The following is a 24,467-nucleotide window of genomic DNA, read 5'->3' on the forward strand; positions in this document are numbered from 1 at the left end:
ATTTCTCCATGCGTCTTGGAAATGCTTAGATAACTTACACACAGCTCTTGAAAGTCTGTCCATTAAATGTTTAACCCTTTTTACACCAATAACCGTTCATTAACATTAAAAGCAATGCGAAAGGAGAACGTTTGCATGGTCACAGAAAAAACAAACAAACCGGAATAGGACGTTATTTTTTAAGCTACAAAATGAGTGAAGAGAATGTAGTACAAAAATAAATGTTTAAAAAGAGTCAGAAGATGATGAGGGAAAAAGATAATCCTGCAGTGAAAGGATTACGAGGGAAAAGCAGCATTATAACCCAACGGTAAACAACTAATCTTGTGCAGCGAGGTCATGGAGTGGAGGAGGAGGAGGCGGTAGCTTGGCGCATACGGGAGGCAAGTCCATAACAATAACAATAAGAAAGGTGACAGAAGAAGGCAGCCAGATATGCAATACTGCGGCGGAACGTGACACTGAAGACACTCAAAGGAGGAGAGCTAACGAGACGAGATACTTTTGACTTCATTCTGTTGAGTAGAATTGAGAGGGAACAACTGAGCTCTCCCTCCACCACCACCACCACCACCACCGCCATCAATAACAACAACACATGCGCTAGAGGGCAAGCACAAGGACACTGTACAGCATTAGCAACTGGAGAGAGGAAAAACAAGAGAAAACGAGATGAAAAATAGCGCGCGGGGGTTGACGCACTAAACACTAATAAATGGAATCTGATTTAGTATGAGAAAGAAAATATGAGATTTGCAGTGAAGTTTCCAGCACAGGACAGCCCAGTGATATCTTAACGTGTACGCTGAAAATAGCTGAGTGTTACTGGAGAAGAGGAAAAAATGGCTGTCTTGGAGGTCATGTCTAATAGTGAAATGAGGTTTGTGAGACATTAAATTCGCTACTACTACTACTACAACAACAACAACAACTATTACTACTACTACTACTACTACTACTACTACTACTACACCTTTAATACTCACATTCCTGTCGTTCACGGGGTAGTCGTAGTCGAGCGGCGCCGCCACCACAATGGTTCTGGACGTTTCATCGATGCTAAACTTCCTTCCCTCGTTCCCGCTGATGATGTCAAAGGTGAACTCGTTGACTGGCGGGAAGGAGAAGGAAGGACGGTGAGAGCTAGTCGTGAATGAACATCTGTAGGACAGCTAGTCGTGAATGAACATCTGTAGGACAGCTAGTCGTGAATGAACCTGTAGGAGAGCTTATCGTGAATGTACCTGCAGGAGAGCTAGTCGTGAATGAAGACATGGAGAAGAACTTATAGTGAATGAACACCTGTAGTTACCGTTATTAAGAAGTTGTCTGCTGTTGCTACACACCTGTTACTGGGAAAACTCCAACCTGATTTTCAAGATAAATAAAGCGAGTGCAGAGGAGAGTCTTTATTTCATTGAGGCGCTTCGGCATACAGTTAAAAGACAATGCCATTATCAAAGGTCAAGGGAAAAAAAAAAAAAAAAATAACATACGTACATGATTAAGCTGTGTATACAATTCTAACACAATACAAGAAATGCAGAAAAATAAGTAGACACCGTTATGAAAGTAATTGTGATGAGAGAAGTTTCAGAATACGAACCCTATATATTCCTCTCCCTCTCTCTCTCTTACCCTCATCGGCATCGTCCACGGCCAGGCGGATCCCCGTGGGTTTGCCGACCTCCCTGTTTTCCGGCAGTTGCACCTCGTACACGCCCATCGAACGATCGAACACGGGCGGCACATCGTTGAGGTCTTGCACCGTGACCCAGTAGGTAGTCACGCGTGAGTGTCCTGCAGGTAACACGCGCAAACAGGCACATAAGCGTTCAGGCAGCTCTGGTAACATTTTGCTGCGGTGTGTGTGTGTGTGTGTGTGTGTGTGTGTGTGTGTGTGTGTGTGTGTGTGTGTCCGCTTTGTGTGTGTACGTAACTCTTTGAGGTTTATAAAATGGAAATTGGAGTAAAAAAAAAATTGTAAATGAATAAATCAATAAGATAACTCTGCACGTTTGTTTAAGTTCTGCAGTGTGTGCGAGGCTGACAGTGAACACCTGAGTAAGATTGTAAACATATAAACAAATATACAAAAATAACTCACTAACTGAAGTAAAACTAAAAATGTAAATGAATAAATAAATCAGGTAAATCTGCACGTTTGTATAAATTCTGCAATGTGTGCAAGACTGACAAAGTGACCCCCTGAATAACACTAAACTAATACACCAATCTGCAAAAATAACTCACTCTTTCCCAGCTTGTTAAAAAAAATGTTAGCACGGTAATAGTTATGCATACTTGAAAAAAACAACAACTATATTTAATCTCAGAAAACGAAAATAATAACACAAACACAATAAAAGACAAACAACACTCGATTCCTCTAAGGCGCTTTTTCAAAAATATCCCAGAAAAAAAACTTCCACTCAACAATTTCATTCTACTAAATGCCACAGAAGTCATGGGATTAATGTTTGTATTTGATGTGCTGGTGTGGATTTATTTATTCTCTCTCTCTCTCTCTCTCTCTCTCTCTCTCTCTCTCTCTCTCTCTCTCTCTCTCTCTCTCTCTCTCTCTCTCTCTCTCTCTCTCTCTCTGCGGGAATAAAAAGGAAAACAGGAAAGAAAAATATGCATACCACTCTTTGGGCAAAAATGGTGAATCCTGCGAAAGAATATATTACTCTTGCTGCACAAAAGAAAGAGCAGGAGGAGGAGGAGGAGGAGGAGGAGGAGGAGGAGGAGGAGGAGGAGGAGGAGGAGGAGGAGGAGGAGGAAGAGGAGAAGGAGGAGGAAAAAGGACGACAAATATTAGTGTGTTAAAGAAAGATAAGAGGAGAGAAAGGCATGGGTGAAGAACAAGGAGGAGGAAGAAGAAGAAGAAGAAGAAGAAGAAGAAGAAGAAGAAGAGGAGGAGGAGGAGAAGGAGGAGGAGGAGGAGGAGGAGGAGGAGGAGGAGGAGGAGGAGGAGAATGGCATGAAGCAAAGGGGGAATAAGAAAAAAAGAGTACACAGATGAGAGTGTGTTATAGAGAGATAAGAAAAGGAAGGATAGATAAAGAAGAAGAAGAAGAAGAAGAAGAAGAAGAAGAAGAAGAAGAAGAAGAAGAAGAAGAAGAAGACCACCACCAACAACAACAATAACAACAACAACAAGGAGGAAGAGGACAAGTATGTAGAACGGATACAAAATTCCTCACCACCACCACCACCACTACCACACTCACCTGACACACCGTCCGTCACCTGGATGGGCACGCGGTACTGGCTCTCCTCCTCTCTATCCAAGGGCCTCGTACTCCAAAGCTCTCCGTTGGACTTGAGAGCGAACTTACTCACAACATCGTGGGGCGCAGTCGCATCGAAGGAGTAACGCAGCTGTGGCCAGGAGACAAAGGGGGAACAATAAGCACAGACCAGAATAGAGGAGTAACAGGTGTAGTAAGGGATGTAACAAGGAACAATAACTTACACCACAGAGACGACATATATACAACTAATACCATGATTTGAGTGTGTGAGTGAGTTTGAGATGCAAAGAAGGCCAGTCATATAGAGAAAATATTATAGAAGTCGAACCAGAACAGAAGAGTAACAGCTGTAATAAGGAACAGTCATTTACACCACAGAAGAGAGAACATATATAGAAATAACAGCATGATTTGAGTGGGTGAGTGAGTCTGAGATGCAAAGAAGGCCAGACATATAGAGAAAATATTATGGCTAGAACTTGAACCCATAATAGAAGAGTAACAAGTTTAATAAGGGACAGTCACTTACACCATAGAACAGACGACATGTATAGAAATAATAGCATGATTTGAGTGTGTGAGTGAGTGAGATGCAATGAAGGCCAGACATATAGGGATAGTTTACGGCTAGAAGTAGAATCATAATAGGCAGTTCTTGTCTTCTTCAAATGAATATATATGAAAAGTACAAGAATTTTAATGTTTTCTTCTTTTCTAGAGTTAAATTCTCTCTCTCTCTCTCTCTCTCTACAAGGAAAAGAGAATAACAGAAAGATAAGACAATTTCAGGATATAAACTTCAGATTAGAATAAAAGAACAGCAGACCATAATTTCAGGATGAGAGAGAGAGAGAGAGAGAGAGAGAGAGAGAGAGAGAGAGAGAGAGAGAGAGAGAGAGAGAGAGAGAGAGAGAGAGAGAGAGAGAGAGAGAGAGAGAGAGAGAGAGAGAGAGAGAGAGAGAGAGAGAGAGAGAGAGTCATCTATCAGGAAGGATCACAAGAGAAATGCAGAGAATAACTCCAGAACAGGCAGTGAAATATGACAAGAAGTGCGCCATCATTGATTCGGGAATAGACTCGACCTAAAATATCACGGCCACTACCAAGAACAGAAATGGAAAGGAAGGGAAAGGGTTGGGAGCAGCACAAGTCACGCCTCACGAACACTAAGACTCGTCATCAGAAACACTTTGGTCTTGTGCCACGACTATTCACAAGAGACACTGTGATATACTGAGATGATTATTAAAATTTTCAAGACTTTTTTATTTTTAATGATATAGAAATTGCACGTATCGATCACTAAACCCACACTTTCAAGAAAACTAATAAGGCCTGTATTCAGAAACGTATTTGCACTATGATTATCTTCAAAGGCTACTGAGATGATTAGCAAAGGTTCTCAACACTTTCTCCTTGTAATGATGTAGAAATTGCTTTTATCTGTCATTAGACCCACAAACTCAAGCCAACTAATAAGGCCTGTATTCAGAAACGTGTTGTATTTCCACTATTAATAACTCTAAAGGCTACTGAGATGATTAGGAAGGTTCTCAACACTTTCTCTTTTTAATGATGTAGATTTCGCATTAATCTGTCACCAGACCAACAAACACAAGAAAATTAATGAGATCGGTATTCAAAAACGTTTAACTTTTGCACTACTATTATTTTGAAAGGCCAAGGAGATGATTATCAATGTTCTCAAGACCGTTTCTCCTTTTAATGACACAGAAAATCATGTTAACCTTACACTAGACACCGTAAACACCCCCTCCTCCCACACACACACACACACACACAGAATAGTGAAACCTCAACTAAAGCAAATTGAAAGCACAGTAGAGGTGTGATTTATCAGTGTTTAAGAGTGTGGTCCGAAGCTCCATCATAATGACAATCAAACGATGTGAAGATGAAGCTGAGGAGACCGTGAGGCCGTGACAAGACCCACCAGTATGCTATTCTGAACTTGTGCAGACGACTGGCGGACAGCGATAAATAGGGAAAGAAGGAAGCGCCTGTTTATCTTGTAGGAGAGGAGGTTGTCGTGGTGGGTGCCGATGGTGGTGATGGATGGTGGTAGTAGAAGCAGTGGTAGTAGTGGTGAGAATGTACAGCTTGGTGACTTAGTAATGCTCCCCGCCACTGCTCGCCAATGCCTGACGCAAACGAATGGATGTGTGCATTATAGAAGGCCGCTGAGCTGTGCGCCATGAGGACCTCCAGTGGCGCCCCTCGGTGTGTCAATAGCCGGCCCCTAGCGCCTCCTCGACACGCCAGCTCACAATGGCGCCCCCCCCCCCCTTTGTCACGCCGATTTCTTTCAGTCTATTGTCGTACGATATTTGCCTCGTTTTTCATTCAGAGGTGTGTGTGTGTGTGTGTGTGTGTGTGTGTGTGTGTGTGTGTGTGTGTGTGTGTGTGTGTGTGTGTGTGTGTGTGTGTATGTGTGTGTGTGTGTGTGTGTGTGTGTGTGTGTGTGTGTGTGTGTGTGTGTGTGTGTGTGTGTGTGTGTGTGTGTGTGTGTGTGTGTGTGTGTGTGTGTGTGTGTGTGTGTGTGTGTGTGTGTGTGTGTGTTTTCACCTAAAGTCTTAAAGGTCACGTACTGGACTCAAGATCAACAGCTGTAACCCTCCTGAAAGCAACTTGTAAACCATATATATCCGTTTGTGAGAATCTTCCAAGCGTCATACACTTAATAGCTGCGCCAGGAAGACATTAAGTGCTTGTACCATCACTGAAGATCCTTATACAACGTGAACCTTCCTGTGTGTGTGCGTGGAGCTGGTTATATTAATTGAAATACGTATGAAAGGTTAAAATAAAGTCCATGTCTGTCATCATAATTAGTGTTTATCCACCTCGGCTTTCCCTGGACTCATCAACGCTCTCTGCTGCAACCTGCCATTCCCGCCACTCAAACACTTATGCTTCTCTTTGTCTGGCAAGTTGCATCTCTCTGTGTCACCCTTTCAACATTTCGTCTTCCTAAATTCATATTAACGTCTCCTTGTTTTCCCATTATCCTTCGCCGGAAAGTCTCCTTTGGCCGCATGTTCAACTTCCTTTATGAATGGAAAAGTTATGATTAAATCTCTTTCTTTTCCTTTACCGTGGTCTGAGAAACTAATTGCCTTTCATCTTACCTTTACACGGGCAGCTCTTTTCTACTCGGTGTCATCCTCGGCGTCACGCTCCGCACCTTTTGTTTTACATGTATGTCTCTTAAAAGAAGGAGACAATTCTATAACTGTTGACTATATTGCTCTCTCTCTCTCTCTCTCTCTCTCTGTACGTGTGTGCCTTTACTGCCAACATCTAAGGCTCTGTGAAGGAGGCGAGGCAGAAGGAGGGGTTCTCTGATCACGTCCAGGAGAGCGAGAGGCGATTTCTCAAGATGTCCTTGGGAGGAGTGGCAGGGAAATACTTGTATGGGTCAACTCTTGGCTTTTTAATCATTATTTTGCCACGTGAAGCCTGCGTGCATCTCTAGGCAATAAGGTTAATATGAAGCCGTGAACGAATCAATAAAAAACAATTAAACCTTTCACAAACGATTACAACACACTGATCACAAACACACAATGATTTCCTAGTCCCTCTTCATGGTGTGATTGGAAATAACTCACTTATATAGACCTCAAAAATGAGGCAACAGTATAGAAAGTTTGGAGAGTCTGTCAAATTGTAATCCTCTCAAATCTCTCCCATAGTGATTTGAGGGTTGTGTTCTGGAGTCCTCTACTCTGCTATGGATCTCTCATTTGTCACGTACATAACCAAACCAGGGAGCTTAGACTGAAGGAAAGGAGAGTCACATTAACCCGCGTTTCATAATTCTGCTTATTAGTTGGTGCTTTTATACAGCTTCAGAAACTTATGTGGGGGATTAAAATAGTGAAGACTCTGGCCAGTAATCTTCTCACCTCCATAGATCCTTCTTAATCGTACCCAAACTTCAAGATAAAAATGCATCTTGGTACTGAAAGGGTTAAACCAACTAAAACGTAATAAGGTTGTCCCAATAATTATGTAAAAAAATACGATGGATAATTCAAATGAACTCTTTTTCGTCCATGGATGAGAGAAAAGTACCAAAAAACCGACAGAGGTAGAGAGAAATACAGAAAAATCGACATAGAGAAAAGTACTGAAAAATCCAGAGGTAAAGAGAAATACAGAAAAATCGACATAGAGACAAAAGTACCAAAAAAATCGACAGAGGAAGAACCCCAGGTGTGTTTTCCCGGGCTTGTTTACACTGCTGCCTTTCAGAATGGATTTTACCGATAACTGCTTTGTCTGATACTGTTTTCGTGTCCAGTGCCTGTACTGAGCCTGGGCGGATGGCGGGAACGCTTACTACTTTCACGAGGAGACGCGAAAATTGTAGTACTGAAGTTCCTTGTTAATTCAGCGGTGACTTTAACCTTTTCAGTGCCATGACGTGTTTTTATATTCATTCTGCTTACTATTGGACGATTTCATACAGCTTCAGAAACTTATGTGGGTATTAAAATAGTGAAGACTGTAGCCATCAATCTTCTGACCGTCATAAACCCTTCCTAACGTAAATAAAATGGTCTAATCACAGTCAAAGTCATGGTAAAAATGCGTCTCAGTACTGAAGGGGTTAAGTTGAAGAAGTGTGAAAGAAAGAAAGCCATATATAGTTTGTCATGAGAGAGAGAGAGAGAGAGAGAGAGAGAGAGAGAGAGAGAGAGAGAGAGAGAGAGAGAGAGAGAGAGAGAGAGAGAGAGAGAGAGAGAGAGAGAGAGAGAGAGAGAAACCCATCTTTATATTCCTCAGCATATACACTTTTTAACTCCTCAGCTACCTAACTCATCCATTAACGCGACTCTCTCTCTCTCTCTCTCTCTGCTCGTACTTACCAGCCACCCAAAAGTCCAGTCCACACCATGTTCCCGCTCTTCACTTCTCCATCACATCTCCATTGGCACCTAAATTCACTTCCGCCCACTTCTTCCAAATCGAGCGTATTACTTCCAGCTGACTCCGAATGCATTTATCATCTTTTCAATTGGTTCACTACTTTTTTTGTCAGTTACATTTTTTTTTTATAATGAATCTCTCTCTCTCTCTTCTAACTCGTTTATCCTTATCATTCTTTTTTCTCTGCTTCCCACTCTAATGCCACCTACCTATTCATGCAATTCCATTTATCATATCTCTCCTGTTTCTCGTTCCAACATGTTATCGTTATCATTTCATTGCTAATTGATGCTTTTCCTCACTCGCTCCTTTCGCTTATGAGTGTTTGTGTTCTCATTTCCTTAACTACGTATTAGATTATCAGTAAAATTTTCTCTCTACGCTCATCAATTATTTTCCATTTTTTTTTTTTCATTCATTTCAGGAAGTTCTTTTTTTTTTCATTATCCTTGGCACAATTTCCTATCAATGCATTAAGATCAATTACTATATCTATACTCTTTATTCTCTTAGCATAGTGCTCAAATATTCTTCCCTTTCATTCACTTCAGACGTTTGGTGAGTACAATTTCTTCATGCTCAGTAAAACCTCGTTCTTTGTTCCCTAAACCGTTTTAAACTTTTCTTTCAATACTACCAGAAACTTTACATCTTCCCTCCATTTCTTTTACTTTCAGGTCAATAATCACCAAATACTTTCCTTCATTCCTTGCTTATTTCTTTTCTCCTCCACAACTGTCTTGAATTTACCTCCGTTACCTTCTTCCCTTGAGCCCGCAGCCAATCCGTCCAACTCGAGCAGAAAGATAAAAAAGAGAAAATTCCTTAAATATCACGGGGGAGATAAAACGTTTACATTGAGAGCGAGGGAGAAAGGAAAGAGAAAGAGAAAGAGAGAGAGAGAGAGAGAGAGAGAGAGAGAGAGAGAGAGAGAGAGAGAGAGAGAGAGAGAGAGAGAGAGAGAGAGAGAGAGAGAGAGTTCTGAAAGGAGTCTGTAATACTTTTTTAAATACTCTTGAGGAAAAGATGACTGGTTATAATGGCTGGTGGTGAGGATGGAGTGGATGATGAAAGTGTAGGGAGAGTAGATGATTGATGGCGGGTAAGATAGAAAACGGCAGAGACACGTTGTAGCAATAGAGGTCTGAGGTTCGATACAGGATCATAAACTATTCATGTGTATTACGATGAACTAGAAGGCGATCGTTGACGAGGCGGGTAAATGAGGGAAAGTGAGACGAAAAAGTGAGAGAGCGAGTGTCAGAAAATAATGAGAAACTAAAGAGAGAAAGTGAAGATCTAAAACGGGAAAATTAATGAAAGTAAGTGACGCGTGAATAATTAAAAGAGAGAGAGAGAGTGAGAGAGAGAGAGAGAGAGAGAGAGAGAGAGAGAGAGAGAGAGAGAGAGAGAGAGAGAGAGAGAGAGAGAGAGAGAGAGAGAGAGAGAGAGAGAGAGAGAGAGAGAGAGAGAGAGAGAGAGAGAGAGAGAGAGAGAGAGAGAGAGAGAGAGAGTACTGAGACTGACGTCGAGCTGTACTGAATTATGTTCAAATGTTCAAATAAAAAAAAAAAAAAAAAGTATATATACAATGTATGTTTTCACGACCTGCATAACAACAAGCTTGAAATAAAAACTCATATCATAAATACACAAATTTATTTACATCAATTACGGGAACGTGGCCTCTCAGTACCTTGTAACAGCCACTTAACTTGTCCCAACCACGGCGAATAAGATTAGTATATCATTTTTTTTTTTTGGCATCAAGCTAAGAATTGAAGAAGCGTAGATTTTCGCCGCCACTTCAATTTTCTTTAGAGTGAAAAAAAAAAAAAACTGTCGCAGGTGAAGGAAAATGAAACGAAAATGACATCGTGGTGTGAAAAGAGAAATTTTTTAGTGGCAGCAAAAATTAAAACGTAGCAATTCCTTCATTAATTTTTTCTCTTGGTGTGACTGCACGTATTTTCATCCCAATAATCCATCACTTCTTAATGAGACAACTGACGGAACACACTTAACGAAACTCCACTCACAGTAAAAAGAGTAAAAAGACTTAACTAAACTCCACTCACAGTAAAAAGACTTAACTAAACTCCACTCCGATAGAACAAAGACTTAACTAAACTGAAGTCAAGTAAAACCACTTACCTCCAATCTCATAGTACAAAGACTTAATAAAACTTCACTCCCATAAAACAAGGACTTAACAGTCTTGAAAACCCGGCTAATCGTGTCTGTGGCCTTGAAAAACAGTCTCAGTGAGAAAGCAGAGCGTTTTTAAGAGTTTTTTTTTTATTAACAAAACTCTACACCAAGAACAAAGACTCAATTCACATAGATAGCTGTCCAGTGCCCCTTCTTGATAAAAACAAAACTTAAAACCAACAAAACAAGCTAAAAAAGAACACTAACCACCTTTCCTACCGTGTTACATTAAGTTATTCAAAGCGCATCAAAACTTCCTCTTCCACACACACACACACACACACACACACACACACACACACACACACATACATACAAAAAAAGAGGAAATTGATGACGTTACGGGCAAGGCATTGAACGTGAAGCAATATAACGTAATCGTTTGTACGTTATTCATTTCCCGGTACTCGTGGAACATAGATATAGACACACAGTTAAAGAGAGGCGAATAATTGGTTCCTGTGGTGGGATCAGTATTTTTAATCTCGTGTGTGTGTGTGTGTGTGTGTGTGTGTGTGTGTGTGTGTGTGAGAGAGAGAGAGAGAGAGAGAGAGAGAGAGAGAGAGAGAGAGAGAGAGAGAGAGAGAGAGAGAGAGAGAGAGAGAGAGAGAGAGAGAGAGAGAGAGAGAGAGAGAGAGAGAGAGAGAGAGAGAGAGAGAGAGCACAATCTGCTATACGTAAATATCGACATTAGATTTGGCGATCTAAAGAGGATTAAGTTCTTAACAATCCAGAACATCGGCTTTACTTTTACCCCTTTTTTTTTTTTTTTCCCAATTTGATTCAGTCCAGGAGAAACAGATTTTGACGAGCATCAGGCAATGACATCTTGCAAGAGGTGACAAGAGCGACGTCACACTTGTCAAGGGGAAGGCAGGGTGAGATGAGGGATACAATCTGTCCACGTAGATTTCTTATTGATATCCAAATGTTTGTGGTGATTTTAGTGTTCCTGATGATAGCGGTGACTTTCTGTGGTATTCTTGTGTTATAATAGATACTTGTTGGGATTTGTTGATGGGTTTTGTAGGCGTTGCTGTATAAAGGAGGAATAATACGCTGATATCCGAGGCTGATGCAGGGAGTGAATAAGACATGGAGGTGCAGATGGACTATTCTCTTATTCAGATCCTAGTATACGTGTGTGTGTGTGTGTGTGTGTGTGTGTGTGTGTGTGTGTGTGTGTGTGTGTGTGTGTGTGTGTGTGTGTGTGTGTGTGTACAACAATGGATCAATCGTCTGAATTCTTCTTGACTAAAAATATTCTGTTTCACATACAATAAGTCAAGTGCCTTTCACTCATATTTTGGATGTTATTCATTGTCATGTATAATATGTATAGTTTTATGCATCACAAACGCTGAGTCTTGCAAGATTTAACATTGACTGGTGGCAAGGCGGTCCGGGGGTGTGGGGGTTGGCAGGCTCAGCTCACGTCCGTTAAGGTCAGGATAGCAGTCCTGCCGGCTTACACAATATCAGACTTATTTTCTCCGCTTAGGCTGGTTCCTTCAATATGCCCGACGGTAGTGTGTCGCGGTGAAAGAATAGGATTTACGAAAATAAGGAGACTGCAAGAAGTTAGCAGCCTTATACATCTGGCTCATCTTTTTCTAACCATTAGGGAGACCTCTGTTTTGGAACTGAATCGTACATATTACAGACTGCTGCTGCTGCTGCAGACATAACTTAGCCAATGTTTGCTCGCTGCTCTGAGCATCACAGGATTCATGTAGTTTCCGTATTTGGTTACAGTTGCTTTTAACAAGTTTTCTGTTGTAGTTCTGTTCTATGGAATTTCGTTCAACAACTGTAATAATCTCACGAAATGTTCCACAATACAACGCCAGCAGCAGCCTCCACACACTGGGGACGTGGTTTACTGAGTGACAATTGCACTGTCTCGCTGATACAAATTCACATTTTCCACCCATTGTCTGGATCAGCACCATGGTTTTCCTTGAACGTGTTGAAGGAAATCGTTGCTGCGTAGTAGAATCTTAGGCTAATACTTGGTAGTGTATGTTCCTGGTGTTCAGACAAGCACGCCAGCAGTGCAGGGAGTCCCACCATGACCAGCAGCTGCCCTCCAAAACTCATAGCGGTGACAAAGTGCCCTGCAGCGTGGGGCTCATATGGATTGCACCACTGAATAACACAATATGGCTTATGCACACTAGGCCAACACAGCGAGGACGCCACAACACCACAACACCACAAAGCAAACTAGAAACATCATATCCCTATAACAACATCACCACCATCACCTAGTTTTATTCACAACAACCACACAGTCAGTCTATAAATCTATAAATATGGAAACTGTTCAAGGTGTGTGTGTGTGTGTGTGTGTGTGTGTGTGTGTGTGTGTGTGTGTGTGTGTGTGTGTGTGTGTGTGTGTGTGTGTGTGTGTGTGTGTGTGTGTGTGTGTGTGTGTGTGTGTGTGTGTGTGTGTGTGTGTGTGTGTGTGTGTTGCAGTATATCATATTTGAGGTGCGGGAGGTCTTCACAATACTTGCCTTCATCCAGCTTACTTGTGAAATCCTTGCTTCCAACCAATTTCATTTTCAATTCGCATCGCCTCTGTGTTTCTGTTCGGGATGCTAAACTTCTTAACATATTCAAACATCCGAGAGCCTTTTCATTCCGCTTTCGTGTTCTCTTGTTCAACCTCCCCTTACCCAATGATTCTCTGTATATTTCTCTCCCATTTTTCTTTTCCATTCCCCTCATTGCGTCAGTCCCTTTAGTACCATGCCGCGTTTCCATATTCATTCTGGCTACTAGTGGGGATTTCATACAGCTTCAGAAACCAATGTGGTGGATTAAAATAGTAAAGACTCTGGACATTAATCTTTTGACCTTCATAGACCCTTCCTAATGCAAAATAAAATCGTCTAATCACACCCAAAAATCATGGTAAAAACGCGTTACACTTTTCTATACTAATTCTTCACTCCTGTCCAGTGTAGCCAGAATCTAGTAGCATTTTAGTTACTTCCCGTTGTTCCGCATCTCATTTTTCTCTTATTGCTGGATGGCCAGAATCAGAATTGCTTCCTCTAATACTGACTACACCAATGAAGCCAACAACCTGTCTGTTTTTGTCCACTCGTAAAGTTCTGCCTTTCGTTATATTCATATGCTTTTTCGGTATTAGAATGCATTACATTATCGTTACTATGGTTATCTCTCCTGTTTAGTTCTGTTTCTGAAATCTCATTACTGTCTCTTCACTTTCTTTTTTGTCTCCAGCATATTTTGCAGCGTTGAACTTAATTCATACGTTGAACTTAATTTCACAATCCTGTGGTTTGAGTCTCCTAAAGTCGTCTGTGTTTTCCTCCACCACTCGTCGCTCATGATTTGAGGCAAAATCAACAAACATATTTACAAAACCGTTTCACTTTCCAGTATATAATTCCAATTGGTTCTTGCGGTACTCCACTCAGTACCTCATCTATCTTCCCCAAGAACAATCTTTTATGCAATTTAGTAACTTCCCTTGAGCTCCTCCAGAGTTTTGCAATTTCCATAATACTTTCGTAAAAGATGCCTAATCAAAAGCTCTTTTCAAGTCTAAGTAAATGCAGTGCACTGAACGATCTCTCTCTAACAACATCCGCCATTCTCGAGTAGATGCTTCCAGTGGTCACACTTGCTGCTTCACTCGAAAATCAAAGCTTTCAATCCAATAATACTGAACTCTCTTCGTCTTCCAAGTTCATTATCCCTCTGTTTCTAAAGCATTTTATTTCCACAAATCTTGCACACAGCAATGATTCAGACACAGTTCAACAAATGATGATTTCGTTAATTTCTAAACGAAATTAGGTTATAGATTTTGTAATTCTTGAATCACGGACATTATCAACTTTGCACCAAACTTTCGTCACTTTTAACGCCTCTTTATTCTAAGAGAACACAGTGAGATGAGTCACACCTCTCTACGTTAAATATTTATACAATCTGACAACCTCGTTTCATGAAATATCACGGTAATTTCTAATGCATGAGTCTTTTCCCACAATATGACAACCTCACTTTCTGAAATATCACAATACCTAATGCAACAGTCATTTCTGGTAGTGGTGCATCATTAATGGCTACAAGAATTCTGTCCCGGCCTTTCCTGCAGCACAACCTTTAACTTCTGCAGTGATTTCCCGCCTTAGGAAAAACGTAAGCAAGCGTGACTCTCCTAAGCAACACACAGGTACGTACGTTTTGCATGGATTTGACCAGCCCATTTGTTTACTTCCTGGCCCGAGGGTTGGAGCGGCCCCGTCCCTGCGCGAGTATGTGTGGTAGGCGTATCTGTTTTCCTCCCAACGAGAGGCACAAACAAACGTGATCTTTTTGTAAACATTCAGACCTAAAGGTTTTATCTCTGTGTCTTCCTCCGTGGGTTTGTGTCCACAATGGGAGAAGCATTTGTTTTTGTTGCTGTTGTTGTTGCCGCTGTTGTTGTTGTCGCTGTTGATGTTGTCGCTGTTGTTGTTGTTGTTGTATATACGTATGTTTGTCAGCACACGTTTGTTATTCTTTCACGGTTCTTCATTCGCGTTGTCTCTCTTTCCTTATATCGCATACATGGTCACACACACACACACACACACACACACACACACACACACACACACACACACACACACACACACACACTGAACAAACAAAAATAACCAGTTCAAAGCTATAAAATTTTGGCAATCTCTCTCTCTCTCTCTCTCTCTCTCTCTCTCTCACACACACACACACCTGTCTGAACTGCGGCGAGGCGTCCTTATCCACGGCTCTGATGGTGGTGATGAGCGCGCTGCCAGTGTTCTCCAGTATGCCGCCGTCCCACGCCTGAAGCAGCGGTGCGTTGTCGTTCACGTCCAGTATGTTCACTACGACTTGCTGCTCCAGACGGACGTTACGGTCATTCTAGGGCAGAGGGAAGGAGTGGACGAAGGATGTGGTGAGAATGCAAAGGACTGATGAGGTATTAGCTGGTTCCTCATGACCATTTTCCTTTCAACAATGTAAAAATCTTGCTAATCTGTCACTAGAACCTTCAAAACCCGGACGGCCTTTTGAAATGTTGGTGAGGTGCAGCGTGGAAGTGTTTCAAAATATGATTCAGAGGCCAAGAAAACCATTTAATACTCTCTCTCACTACTGATACCCACTAAAATCTTGCTAATCTCTCACTAGGACCCTCAAAACTCGTAAACCTTGAATTAGAGCCTTTGAAATGTAGTTGAGGTGCGCGAAAGTATCTTAAAATATACTTTATGGGGCGACAAAACCAGTGCTCTCTCTCTCTCTCTCGCTACTTATACCAACTAAAATCTTGCTAATCTGTCACTAGAACCTTCAACTAGAGCCTTTAAAATGGAGGTGAAGTGCAGCGCGCAAGTATTTCGAAATAAGCTTCATAAGGCTACAATACCAATACTCTCTCTCTCACTAATAACACCCACCACTATGAGAAGATTGAGTCTGTAAGCCTGCAGCGTTTCAAAGTCAAGATTCTTGGTGGCTACGAAGATACTGATGCTGTTGCTCTCCCCACACAGCCCAGCCTGGTGGTCCGGCACTTGTCTGACGGAAGGGAGGAAAGCGGTTGAATGAATATAACGGAGAAACACTCACGGAAAAGGGAATCATGCAATGTGAGAGAGAAAGAGAAGGCGTCAGAGGATCAATACGTGGTCAAAGGAGAAGTAAGGATATATGGAAGCGGAGGAGCAGTAATATGAGTATGAATATGAAAGAAAGGGCAAGATTACTACTAGGAAGAAGATACCATTGTGAGTTGTAAAGAGGAAGAAATGGCGACCCAGTGAATCAAAGAGAGGTGATGATATAGAGAGATGAGAGAGAGAGAGAGAGAGAGAGAGAGAGAGAGAGAGAGAGAGAGAGAGAGAGAGAGAGAGAGAGAGAGAGAGAGAGAGAGAGAGAGAGAGAGAGAGAGAGAGAGAGAGAGAGAGAGAGAGAGAGAGAGAGAGAGAGAGAGAGATCAAAGACATAACTGAATGTGCGAGCAGATAAAAGAAAGACAGACAGACAGAAACGCGATGAAAAAGAAAGACACAAAGGACAGGAAATACGAAGAAGAAAATGGATAAATAAAACACACAAGGGAGAGACAAACGAGGATACGAAATATGAATGAGACACACAGCTTTTGACAGACAGAAATAGACACACTAGATAGATTTATTGGCCACTACATCTCTACGACAAAGGAAATATAAAATGGACACGACCAGCTGCTCCAGTTGGTATATGATTAACCCGTTGAGTACCATGACGTGTTTTTATATTCATTCTACTTACTATTTGGTGATTTTATACAGCTTCAGAAAACTATGTGGGGGATTAAAATAGTGAAGACTCTGACCATTAATAGATCTTCATTGACTCTTCCTAATGTCAATAAAATGGTCTAATCGTATACGGATCTCAAGGTAAAAATGTCTCCCAGTACTGAAGGGGGTTAGCTAAGTAGACCAACGCACTGACTCACCTGGGCAGCTCTGATTACACCTTACCTGAGGGCAAAGGTCAAGGTAAAAATGTCTCCCAGTACTGAAGGGGTTAGCTAAGTAGACCAACGCACTGACTCACCTGGGCAGCTCTGATTACACCTTACCTGAGGGCGAAGGTTCCGTCAGCATTAGTCTCCGCAGTATCGCCGTTGAGAAGAGTGAAGTAGACATTAGGGGCGTTCGGAAGGTTGGACCTGTTTGGAGGCGAAACCTCTTAACTCGTGTAACTTGAAAAAAAAGACCCATAAAAACACGTGTAACTTGAAAAACACCCTCTAACAGTACGTACAACTTTAAAAACACTATTAAATCCTTCAGTACCATGACGCTTTTCCATATTCATTCTGCTTACTATTTCGTGATTTTATACAGATTCAGGAAACTTATGTGGTGGGATTGAAATAGTGAAGACTGTGGCCGTTAATCTTCTGCCCTCAATAGACTGTTCCTTATGTCAATAAAATGGTCTAATCGTACATAAATCTCATGATAAAAATGTGTTCTAGTATTGAAGGGGTTAAAAACACGCAAAACTTCAAAACGCCCATAGAAGTACATGTAACTTAGAAAAACACCCTTAAAAACACGAAAATCTAACGGAAACACCCATAAAAATCTTGTTTGTTCAGTTAATACCCAGCTGGTATCCGTTTGCCTCCACGGTTTGACTGGCTATTGTACTTGTCTGTGTAATATTGTTTATCTTATTACCTGTTGAATGATCTCTCGTGTCCAGCTCTAGTCCAGGCGACAAAGACGATAATTCAAGTTTTCATGGCTCTAGTCTCTCAGTGATGCAGAATCCTTGTTAAATAATGCATAGAGTCATAAAGAAAATTAAATGACGTCCACTGTAGCGAGTTACAATCATCAAACTAAGAAGCCGAAAAGTTTGAGAATGCGAACACATCACGACCCGAGGCAGTGCGGGAATGCGTCTTACTGCACTGGCCCTGTTCCTGCTGACCTTCCTTGCAGTTTTCATGGCATCTGGTGAATTATCTTCTTTCCAAAGTCCGTGGATCTTTTCCTTCCCACGGTATCGCTACAAAACTCTCCAATATCTTTAGATGTTTATTCTCTAAAATTGTCTATCATCTTTTCTCTTCGAGTTTTTTCTACGTGAGTATTCTTTCCACCATGAAACACAAAGAAACATGATGTACCTTTACTATTCAATACTTTCCTTTTCCTGTCTATACTCGTTCCTCTTCACTGATAGAGAACCAAAACCTTCATCCTATTTTCTATCTCCTCACGACTATAGATTCCTTCAAGACAGGAATATAATGCCATCTTAGAAACACGAGTAGTTTTTGCCATATCGTTACATGAAATCACGTACGTCACTTCAGAAACATGAAACTTTGGAATTCGAGACTCCTTACGACTATAGACTCCTTCAAGACAGGAATATAATGTCATCTTAGAAACACGAGTAGTTTTTGCCATATCTAACGTTACATGAAATCACGTCACGTCACCTCAGAAACATGAATTACTTTTTTGAGACTCCTTACGACTAAAGATTCCTTCAAGACAGAAATATCGAACAAGTAGTTTTTGCCATATCTAACGTTATATGAAATCACGTCACGTCACTTCAGAAACATGAATTACTTTTGGCATTCGAGACTCCACTCCCTTTCTGAAACTTAACGTCAGCAAGTTTTCTCAATCGGAGGACAAATTTCGCGAGCTGGGGAAGGAGGAGAATTCAGGACAATATCGTCTTACCCCGAGATCCTGAGACGACAAGGAATGGGAAGAGAGTGTGAGTGAAGGACAAAGGAAGAATGAACAGATAGGAGTAGGAGAGAATATCAAACAAAAATATATGCCAAAAAATACACAGAAAAGAAAAAAAAAAGATAAGGAAAAGGAGAATATAAAATTAAGTTCTGTGAAGGAGAGTAGGAAAAGTGGCATTAGATACTGAAAAGGAGACGAAGAAAGAGAGACAGAGACAGAGACACACACACACACACACACACACACACACACACACACACACACACACACACACACACACACACACACAGGCCTCGCATATGTGACGAAGCCGCACTCACCACTCCGTCAACACTCTGTAATATAGTTAGTTTGAATAAGGTGGCGAGACTTTGTAAAGTTAGCGACGCCGCTCAACATGCTGCCGCTACTTGTGTGTGTGTGTGTGTGTGTGTGTGTGTGTGTGTGTGTGTGTGTGTGTGTGTGTGTGTGTGTGTGTGTGTGTGTGTGTGTGTGTGTGTGTGTGTGTGTGTGTAGTAATGCTGGGGTAAGTGTAGTTTTCAATCTCTCTCTCTCTCTCTCTCTCTAATGACTGCGATACACGTAATAATCAGGTTTCGAGTTAAGAGTCAACAGAGAGCTTTAAAAGAAATGGGTTCATAGTTATGCATATTTTACTAGCTCGCCTCATGCAGGCCTAATAGATTCGTACAACTTATTTTCTTGCTTTCTTTTAGGCTGGTGTTCATTTTAACTTGTTCATGTTCCCGCCATACGTTTTCTTTTACAATGATTTCAGTGACATTATCTCCCTAACCAGCTTCCCTTTACTCTCCTCTCCTTGTTCTTGTTCATTTCCTTATTCCATTTGATTCCCTACACGTAGCTTTTTACTTGGCGTCCTTCCCTTCCCTTCACCCAGGAAACACCAGCACGGGACACGGGTCTTTCTGCTTCACGTCATGGTCAGCATTACGAACTGATACGCTACCCTCACAATTCCAAGGCTCGTTTTCAGGAATTACTTTGATCTCTCACCACGACTATTTTCAAAGGTCACAGAGACGATTAGCGGGGTTTACAAGAGTGCTTCCCTCCTGTGAATAGCGTATAAATCTGTCTGTCACTAGAAACATGAAAAAATCCTTAAAAATCTTTGTCAATTTAACTACAGCTCTTTCAGTGTCGGTGCAGTGCGGGTGTGTGTTTCAGAATATGAATGTGATATGTGACACCCAAAGATCAATTATTCATCTCTACCGCCACTGTGTGTGTGTGTGTGTGTGTGTGTGTGTGTGTGTGTGTGTGTGTGTGTGTGTGTGTGTGTGTGTGTGTGTGTGTGTGTGTGTGTGTGTGTGTGTGTGTGGTTTTCCTCGTGCTGCAGCGTGACAAGGATGCCGAAACAGGACGCGACACTACTGCTGGGGACCACAGACAGACATTTCAGAAAAGTCTCGAGAAGGAAACAAGAGAAGCATCTGTCTTCACTTTCCCAGCTAAACTTTACACTTACTGGCAACTTACTGGCAACACTGCGGTAATGGAACGAAAACATACAAGTTGCTTTTAAGTTTAAGTAACGTTGCGTGACTAGTTGCCAGCAAAACTCGCAAGTAAACAGGAAGAGAATGTAGTGGCAGTGGTTTCCTTGCTGTGTAGCCGGCCAGCAGCGATGAAGTCATAGAAAAATACACGTTCATTGAAGCTTGGGCAACGTGGCTAGTAATACGGCAAGAGTTAGATAAGACTTAGAATGTTGAATGTCGCGAGGAAAAAAAATTATGTTGACTTTGTGGCGAGAAATGAATGTGTGTATTGCTAATCATTTAGGGAAGGAAAGAGAGAGAGAGAGAGAGAGAGAGAGAGAGAGAGAGAGAGAGAGAGAGAGAGAGAGAGAGAGAGAGAGAGAGAGGAGAGAGAGAGAGAGAGAGAGAGAGAGAGAGAGAGAGAGAGAGAGAGAGAGAGAGAGAGAGAGAGAGAGAGAGAGAGAGAGAGAGAGAGAGAGAGAGAGAGCTAAAAGGGAAGATACGCTGTAATGTAATGGTAACAATGCAGGCTGAGAATAGGGACGGTCCTTAGTGCCCTTAGTGTTGGCAATGTTGCAGGACAGAGGCAAATAAAACGAGGTAGCGTAGGGGAGTGTTGCTGGCGATATTCCCCTAAACTGTATAGGTAGGAATATGTTGTAGGTAGGTGAGCTTACGTACACACCTTCCCCTAAGAGTAAGCACGTGTCTATTGCCTCCCTAATGCGTATCACTTCCCCGACTAATGACTTAAATCTGTGTCATGGATTGGGTCTTGTGTTCATGATGCGTGGAAGTGCGTAGATGTTGTGTATTGCGTGTGTGACGATGATGATGGTGGTGGTGGTGGTGGTGGTGGTGGTGGTGGTGGTTGATGCGGTGGTAATGGTGGTGGTGGTTGTGATGGTATATTTAAAAAAATAATCAGTGTACACAATTTTCAAATATGCAAAAAAAAAAAAAAAAAAAAAAAAAAAAAAAAAAAACAGTGATCCTTTTAGCTCTGACACGAAACAATTACCAGCACCATAAGTAATGCATGGACTCTTTAAGCATCTACAGGAAGGGAGCGATATTAAAATAAGATTAGATTTTCCAATTTTCTATGGAAGTGAAATATTGGGGGTAGCTATACAGGACAAGAAGTCAAGGTATCTTAAGCCATTAGTAATTAACCCCTTCAGTACCATGACGCGTTTCCATATCCATTCTGCTTACTATTTCACGATTTTATACACCTTCAGAGTTATGTGGGGGATTGAAATAGTGAAGCCTTACCTCCATAGACCTTTCCTTATGTAAATCAAATCATCAAACCATGCACAAGACTCTTGGTAATAATGTGTCCCAGTACTTAAGGGGGTTAGGGAAAAATATACCGAACAGTGAAAGGGCTCAAATCTAGTGTCACTGTTGCCAAGGCTGCAAGAGGACTGGTGAGTGTGTAGGGTCACTAGGATGCTGCCACCACTCGGGTAACACTGCTGCTGCTTGTTAGTGCCTCGGCCAACTACAGACATTAATAACAGCAAATGTGTGATTGTTAGCAGCACTACAGCGGTGGAAAAAATATATCGATTTGTTGGCGATACTGCTCGTACAGAAAAATACTCAAGGGCAACACTAGCAACACTGCAGCGACAGCCAAATGTACCAGCAGAGGGTGAGGACACTGGCAACGCTGCGTCACCAAGAGAATGTTGTCTGCAATGTTTTGATAATTTCACACTGTCTGATTATTTAATTCGCATTAAATCAGTCCAGGAAGTAAAATCGGAATGTTTTAGATTTCCATTAAAATAAAATGAAAATCACAATTTTGTGTGGCTTCGTTCGTTCGGTCGCCATTACTTTTGTCAGTATCTCCTTAATCCTTTCACATTGCCACTTTCAGCGCGAAATTATTGTACCAATATTTTATGATTTTCGCACCAATATTTTTGCCGCACCTTCCCACCAGCCTGTGCCTTCCACACACCTCCCCTCCCTCTTCCCTCCAACCCTGACGGCCTGTGAAGAGCAGCGCCCCTGGCCTCACCTGGCACACAGCACCACCACGTCAGTGTTCTCCGTGGTGTTCTCGGGAATGGCAGGCTGTCGCGGATGCTGGCTGGACACGGAGGGCGGCAGCTCCCCCGAGGACACCACACGCACGGTGATAGGCGCCGTGGACCACAGGGGGGGCGTGCCTCCGTCCACCGCCCTCACCCGCACCTCGAAGATCTTGGTGTTGGCCTGCGGGCGTGTGGAGACGGGAAGATATAATATTAGCAACGATAGTAGTAGTAGTAGTAGTTAGTTATTTAGTTAGTTAGTTAGTTAGTTATTATTAGTAGTAAGTTTGTTATTATTATTATTATTATTATTATTATTATTATTATTATTATTATTATCATTATTATTATTAGTAGTAGTAGTAGTGATGGTCATAATTACCAACTAAACACAGTAGTAATGAAGCATTTTAACACATGCAGCACTCAGAAATAATACAATAAAATTCCTAGATAGCTTTAAAGTTGCCTTGGAAATAATGGCCCAACACACTCAACGCTCGCTAGCAACTCTCGTCACTCCAGTCATCAAGTTTTCATACCCAGCACGTCACGAAAACAAATGCAGCGGCGTCGCTCTCACTTCGCCACCGCTTTTCTGCTTTAATTACAACATTCTTAATGGCTTTTAGACATGAGTGAGGGAAATAAACTCATTTCTACCGTACCCACTTCTCTCTCTCTCTCTCTCTCTCTCTCTCTCTCTCTGGTATTTTCGTGCTTGAGGGAGTCGCGAAAGCTCAACCACCGAGGCAAACAGTTGTCATCTTTCTCGTGCGCCACCAAGCGGGAGGCGCCGGAAGCTGCCGGGATGGATGGACTCGTTGCCTGCGCGATGGAAAGACGAGATGTGCAGTTCTGCGCGAGATGAAGTCATCGCGTGCCGGCATGAAGAGGAAATATAAGTGATGTTTCAATATGCCATCATAATGATTCGAATAAATGGTTGTTGCTTTATGATAACACTGCTGAGAGAGAAAACGACAGTAGTAACCGAACGTATTTGCAGTAAATTTTTCGGGTACGATTGTTATTGTTGTCTTTCAATGCCTTACTCTCGTACACTCATACACGCTGCAAATGTGTACCTTGGCACGCGTGTCTGCATGTGTGTGTGCTACATGTAGGTCAGCCAATAACACTAGAGGAGAGAGCATCTTAAAAGAGCAGGGAGATGTGAGAAAATAACACGTACGAACAAGGATTTACATGTCCCTTTCTACTGCAGTTGCTTGGTTGAAATAATTCAGAACAAACTATGTAACAAACAGAAGAGCAGGAAGATAAACAAGTAGACAAATAGATACAAATAAATACAAGAAGATAAGCGTAAATATATAAACCTCTACGCAGTGATAAATGAAAAAGACGAAACTATGGATAGACATATGAAAGGAGAAAAGCTAACATAGTGAAGTCTCCAAATGAACGATCCACTCTATCCATCTGTAGTTCCAAGCCTCACGTACACAGTCAGCCAACAAGGACGTCGCAAATATTCTTATTCCACGCTACACAGAGACCGAGGCAGGGAGAGTAATTTCCATTCCTCTCTTGGAGCGCGTAATCATTATCAGGACAGGACCATCATTAGACAAACAATAATTTGGACTATTTGGGCAATGTTTGGAAGGCAAGCCAATATGTGGGTGGTTGGAAGGCGAGCCGCAGCTGTTCATTAAGGCACCAGACACGACACAGGCACGTGGGAACAAGGGCGGGTTATGCACAACCCGCATACACGCCCAGCTGGTGCCATTGCCGCTGCTCGACGCCTTTGCTCAGTGTAATGCTGTGTCTGAGAAACCACGATGGATTAATCAAGGAGGCTGAAAGGACTCGTGTTGTGTTTGAAGGATTCGAATCCGCAATATAAAGATTCACTATCAGTTCTCACAATTTAAAAGGAGAAATTCCCCCCACAAGATTTTAAAGAAGTGTTACGAGATGATGTTACTTGTCTGTTAGTCCGTCTGTCTGTCTGTGTATCTTTATTCTATTTCCTTGTGTGTCTTTATCTGCCTATGTATTATTTGCATGTCTATCAGTTTGTCACCCTCTCTCTCTCTCTCTCTCTCACCATGGCATCGCTGAGGGGTCGCTTGAGTGAGAGCACCCCCGTGATGGGCTCCAGGTAGAAGAACTCAAGGTGGTTGGGGTGGCCCTCCAAGTGGTAGGTGAGATGTGCGTTCC

At 41.9% G+C, this 24,467-nt stretch overlaps 1 protein-coding gene across 3 annotated transcripts in view; it reads right to left on the bottom strand.

Moving 5' to 3' along the window:
- Positions 1 to 24,467, bottom strand: part of LOC123503356 (neural-cadherin-like) — a 294,789-nt gene that overhangs the window by 16,520 nt on the left and 253,802 nt on the right. For all 3 annotated transcript variants that reach the window (XM_045253035.1, XM_045253036.1, XM_045253034.1), the window contains 8 exons: positions 24,355 to 24,467; positions 22,259 to 22,455; positions 17,068 to 17,157; positions 15,893 to 16,013; positions 15,183 to 15,353; positions 3,234 to 3,384; positions 1,639 to 1,800; positions 987 to 1,111 (listed from right to left, as the gene is read on the bottom strand). The exon at positions 24,355 to 24,467 is cut by the window's right edge and continues 82 nt beyond it. In XM_045253035.1, the coding sequence (XP_045108970.1) occupies positions 987 to 1,111; positions 1,639 to 1,800; positions 3,234 to 3,384; positions 15,183 to 15,353; positions 15,893 to 16,013; positions 17,068 to 17,157; positions 22,259 to 22,455; positions 24,355 to 24,467 (1,130 nt within the window). The remainder of the gene's footprint in view (positions 1 to 986; positions 1,112 to 1,638; positions 1,801 to 3,233; positions 3,385 to 15,182; positions 15,354 to 15,892; positions 16,014 to 17,067; positions 17,158 to 22,258; positions 22,456 to 24,354) is intronic.

The sequence above is a fragment of the Portunus trituberculatus genome, chromosome 14 (genome assembly GCF_017591435.1).
Source record: "Portunus trituberculatus isolate SZX2019 chromosome 14, ASM1759143v1, whole genome shotgun sequence".
NCBI lineage: Eukaryota > Metazoa > Arthropoda > Malacostraca > Decapoda > Portunidae > Portunus > Portunus trituberculatus.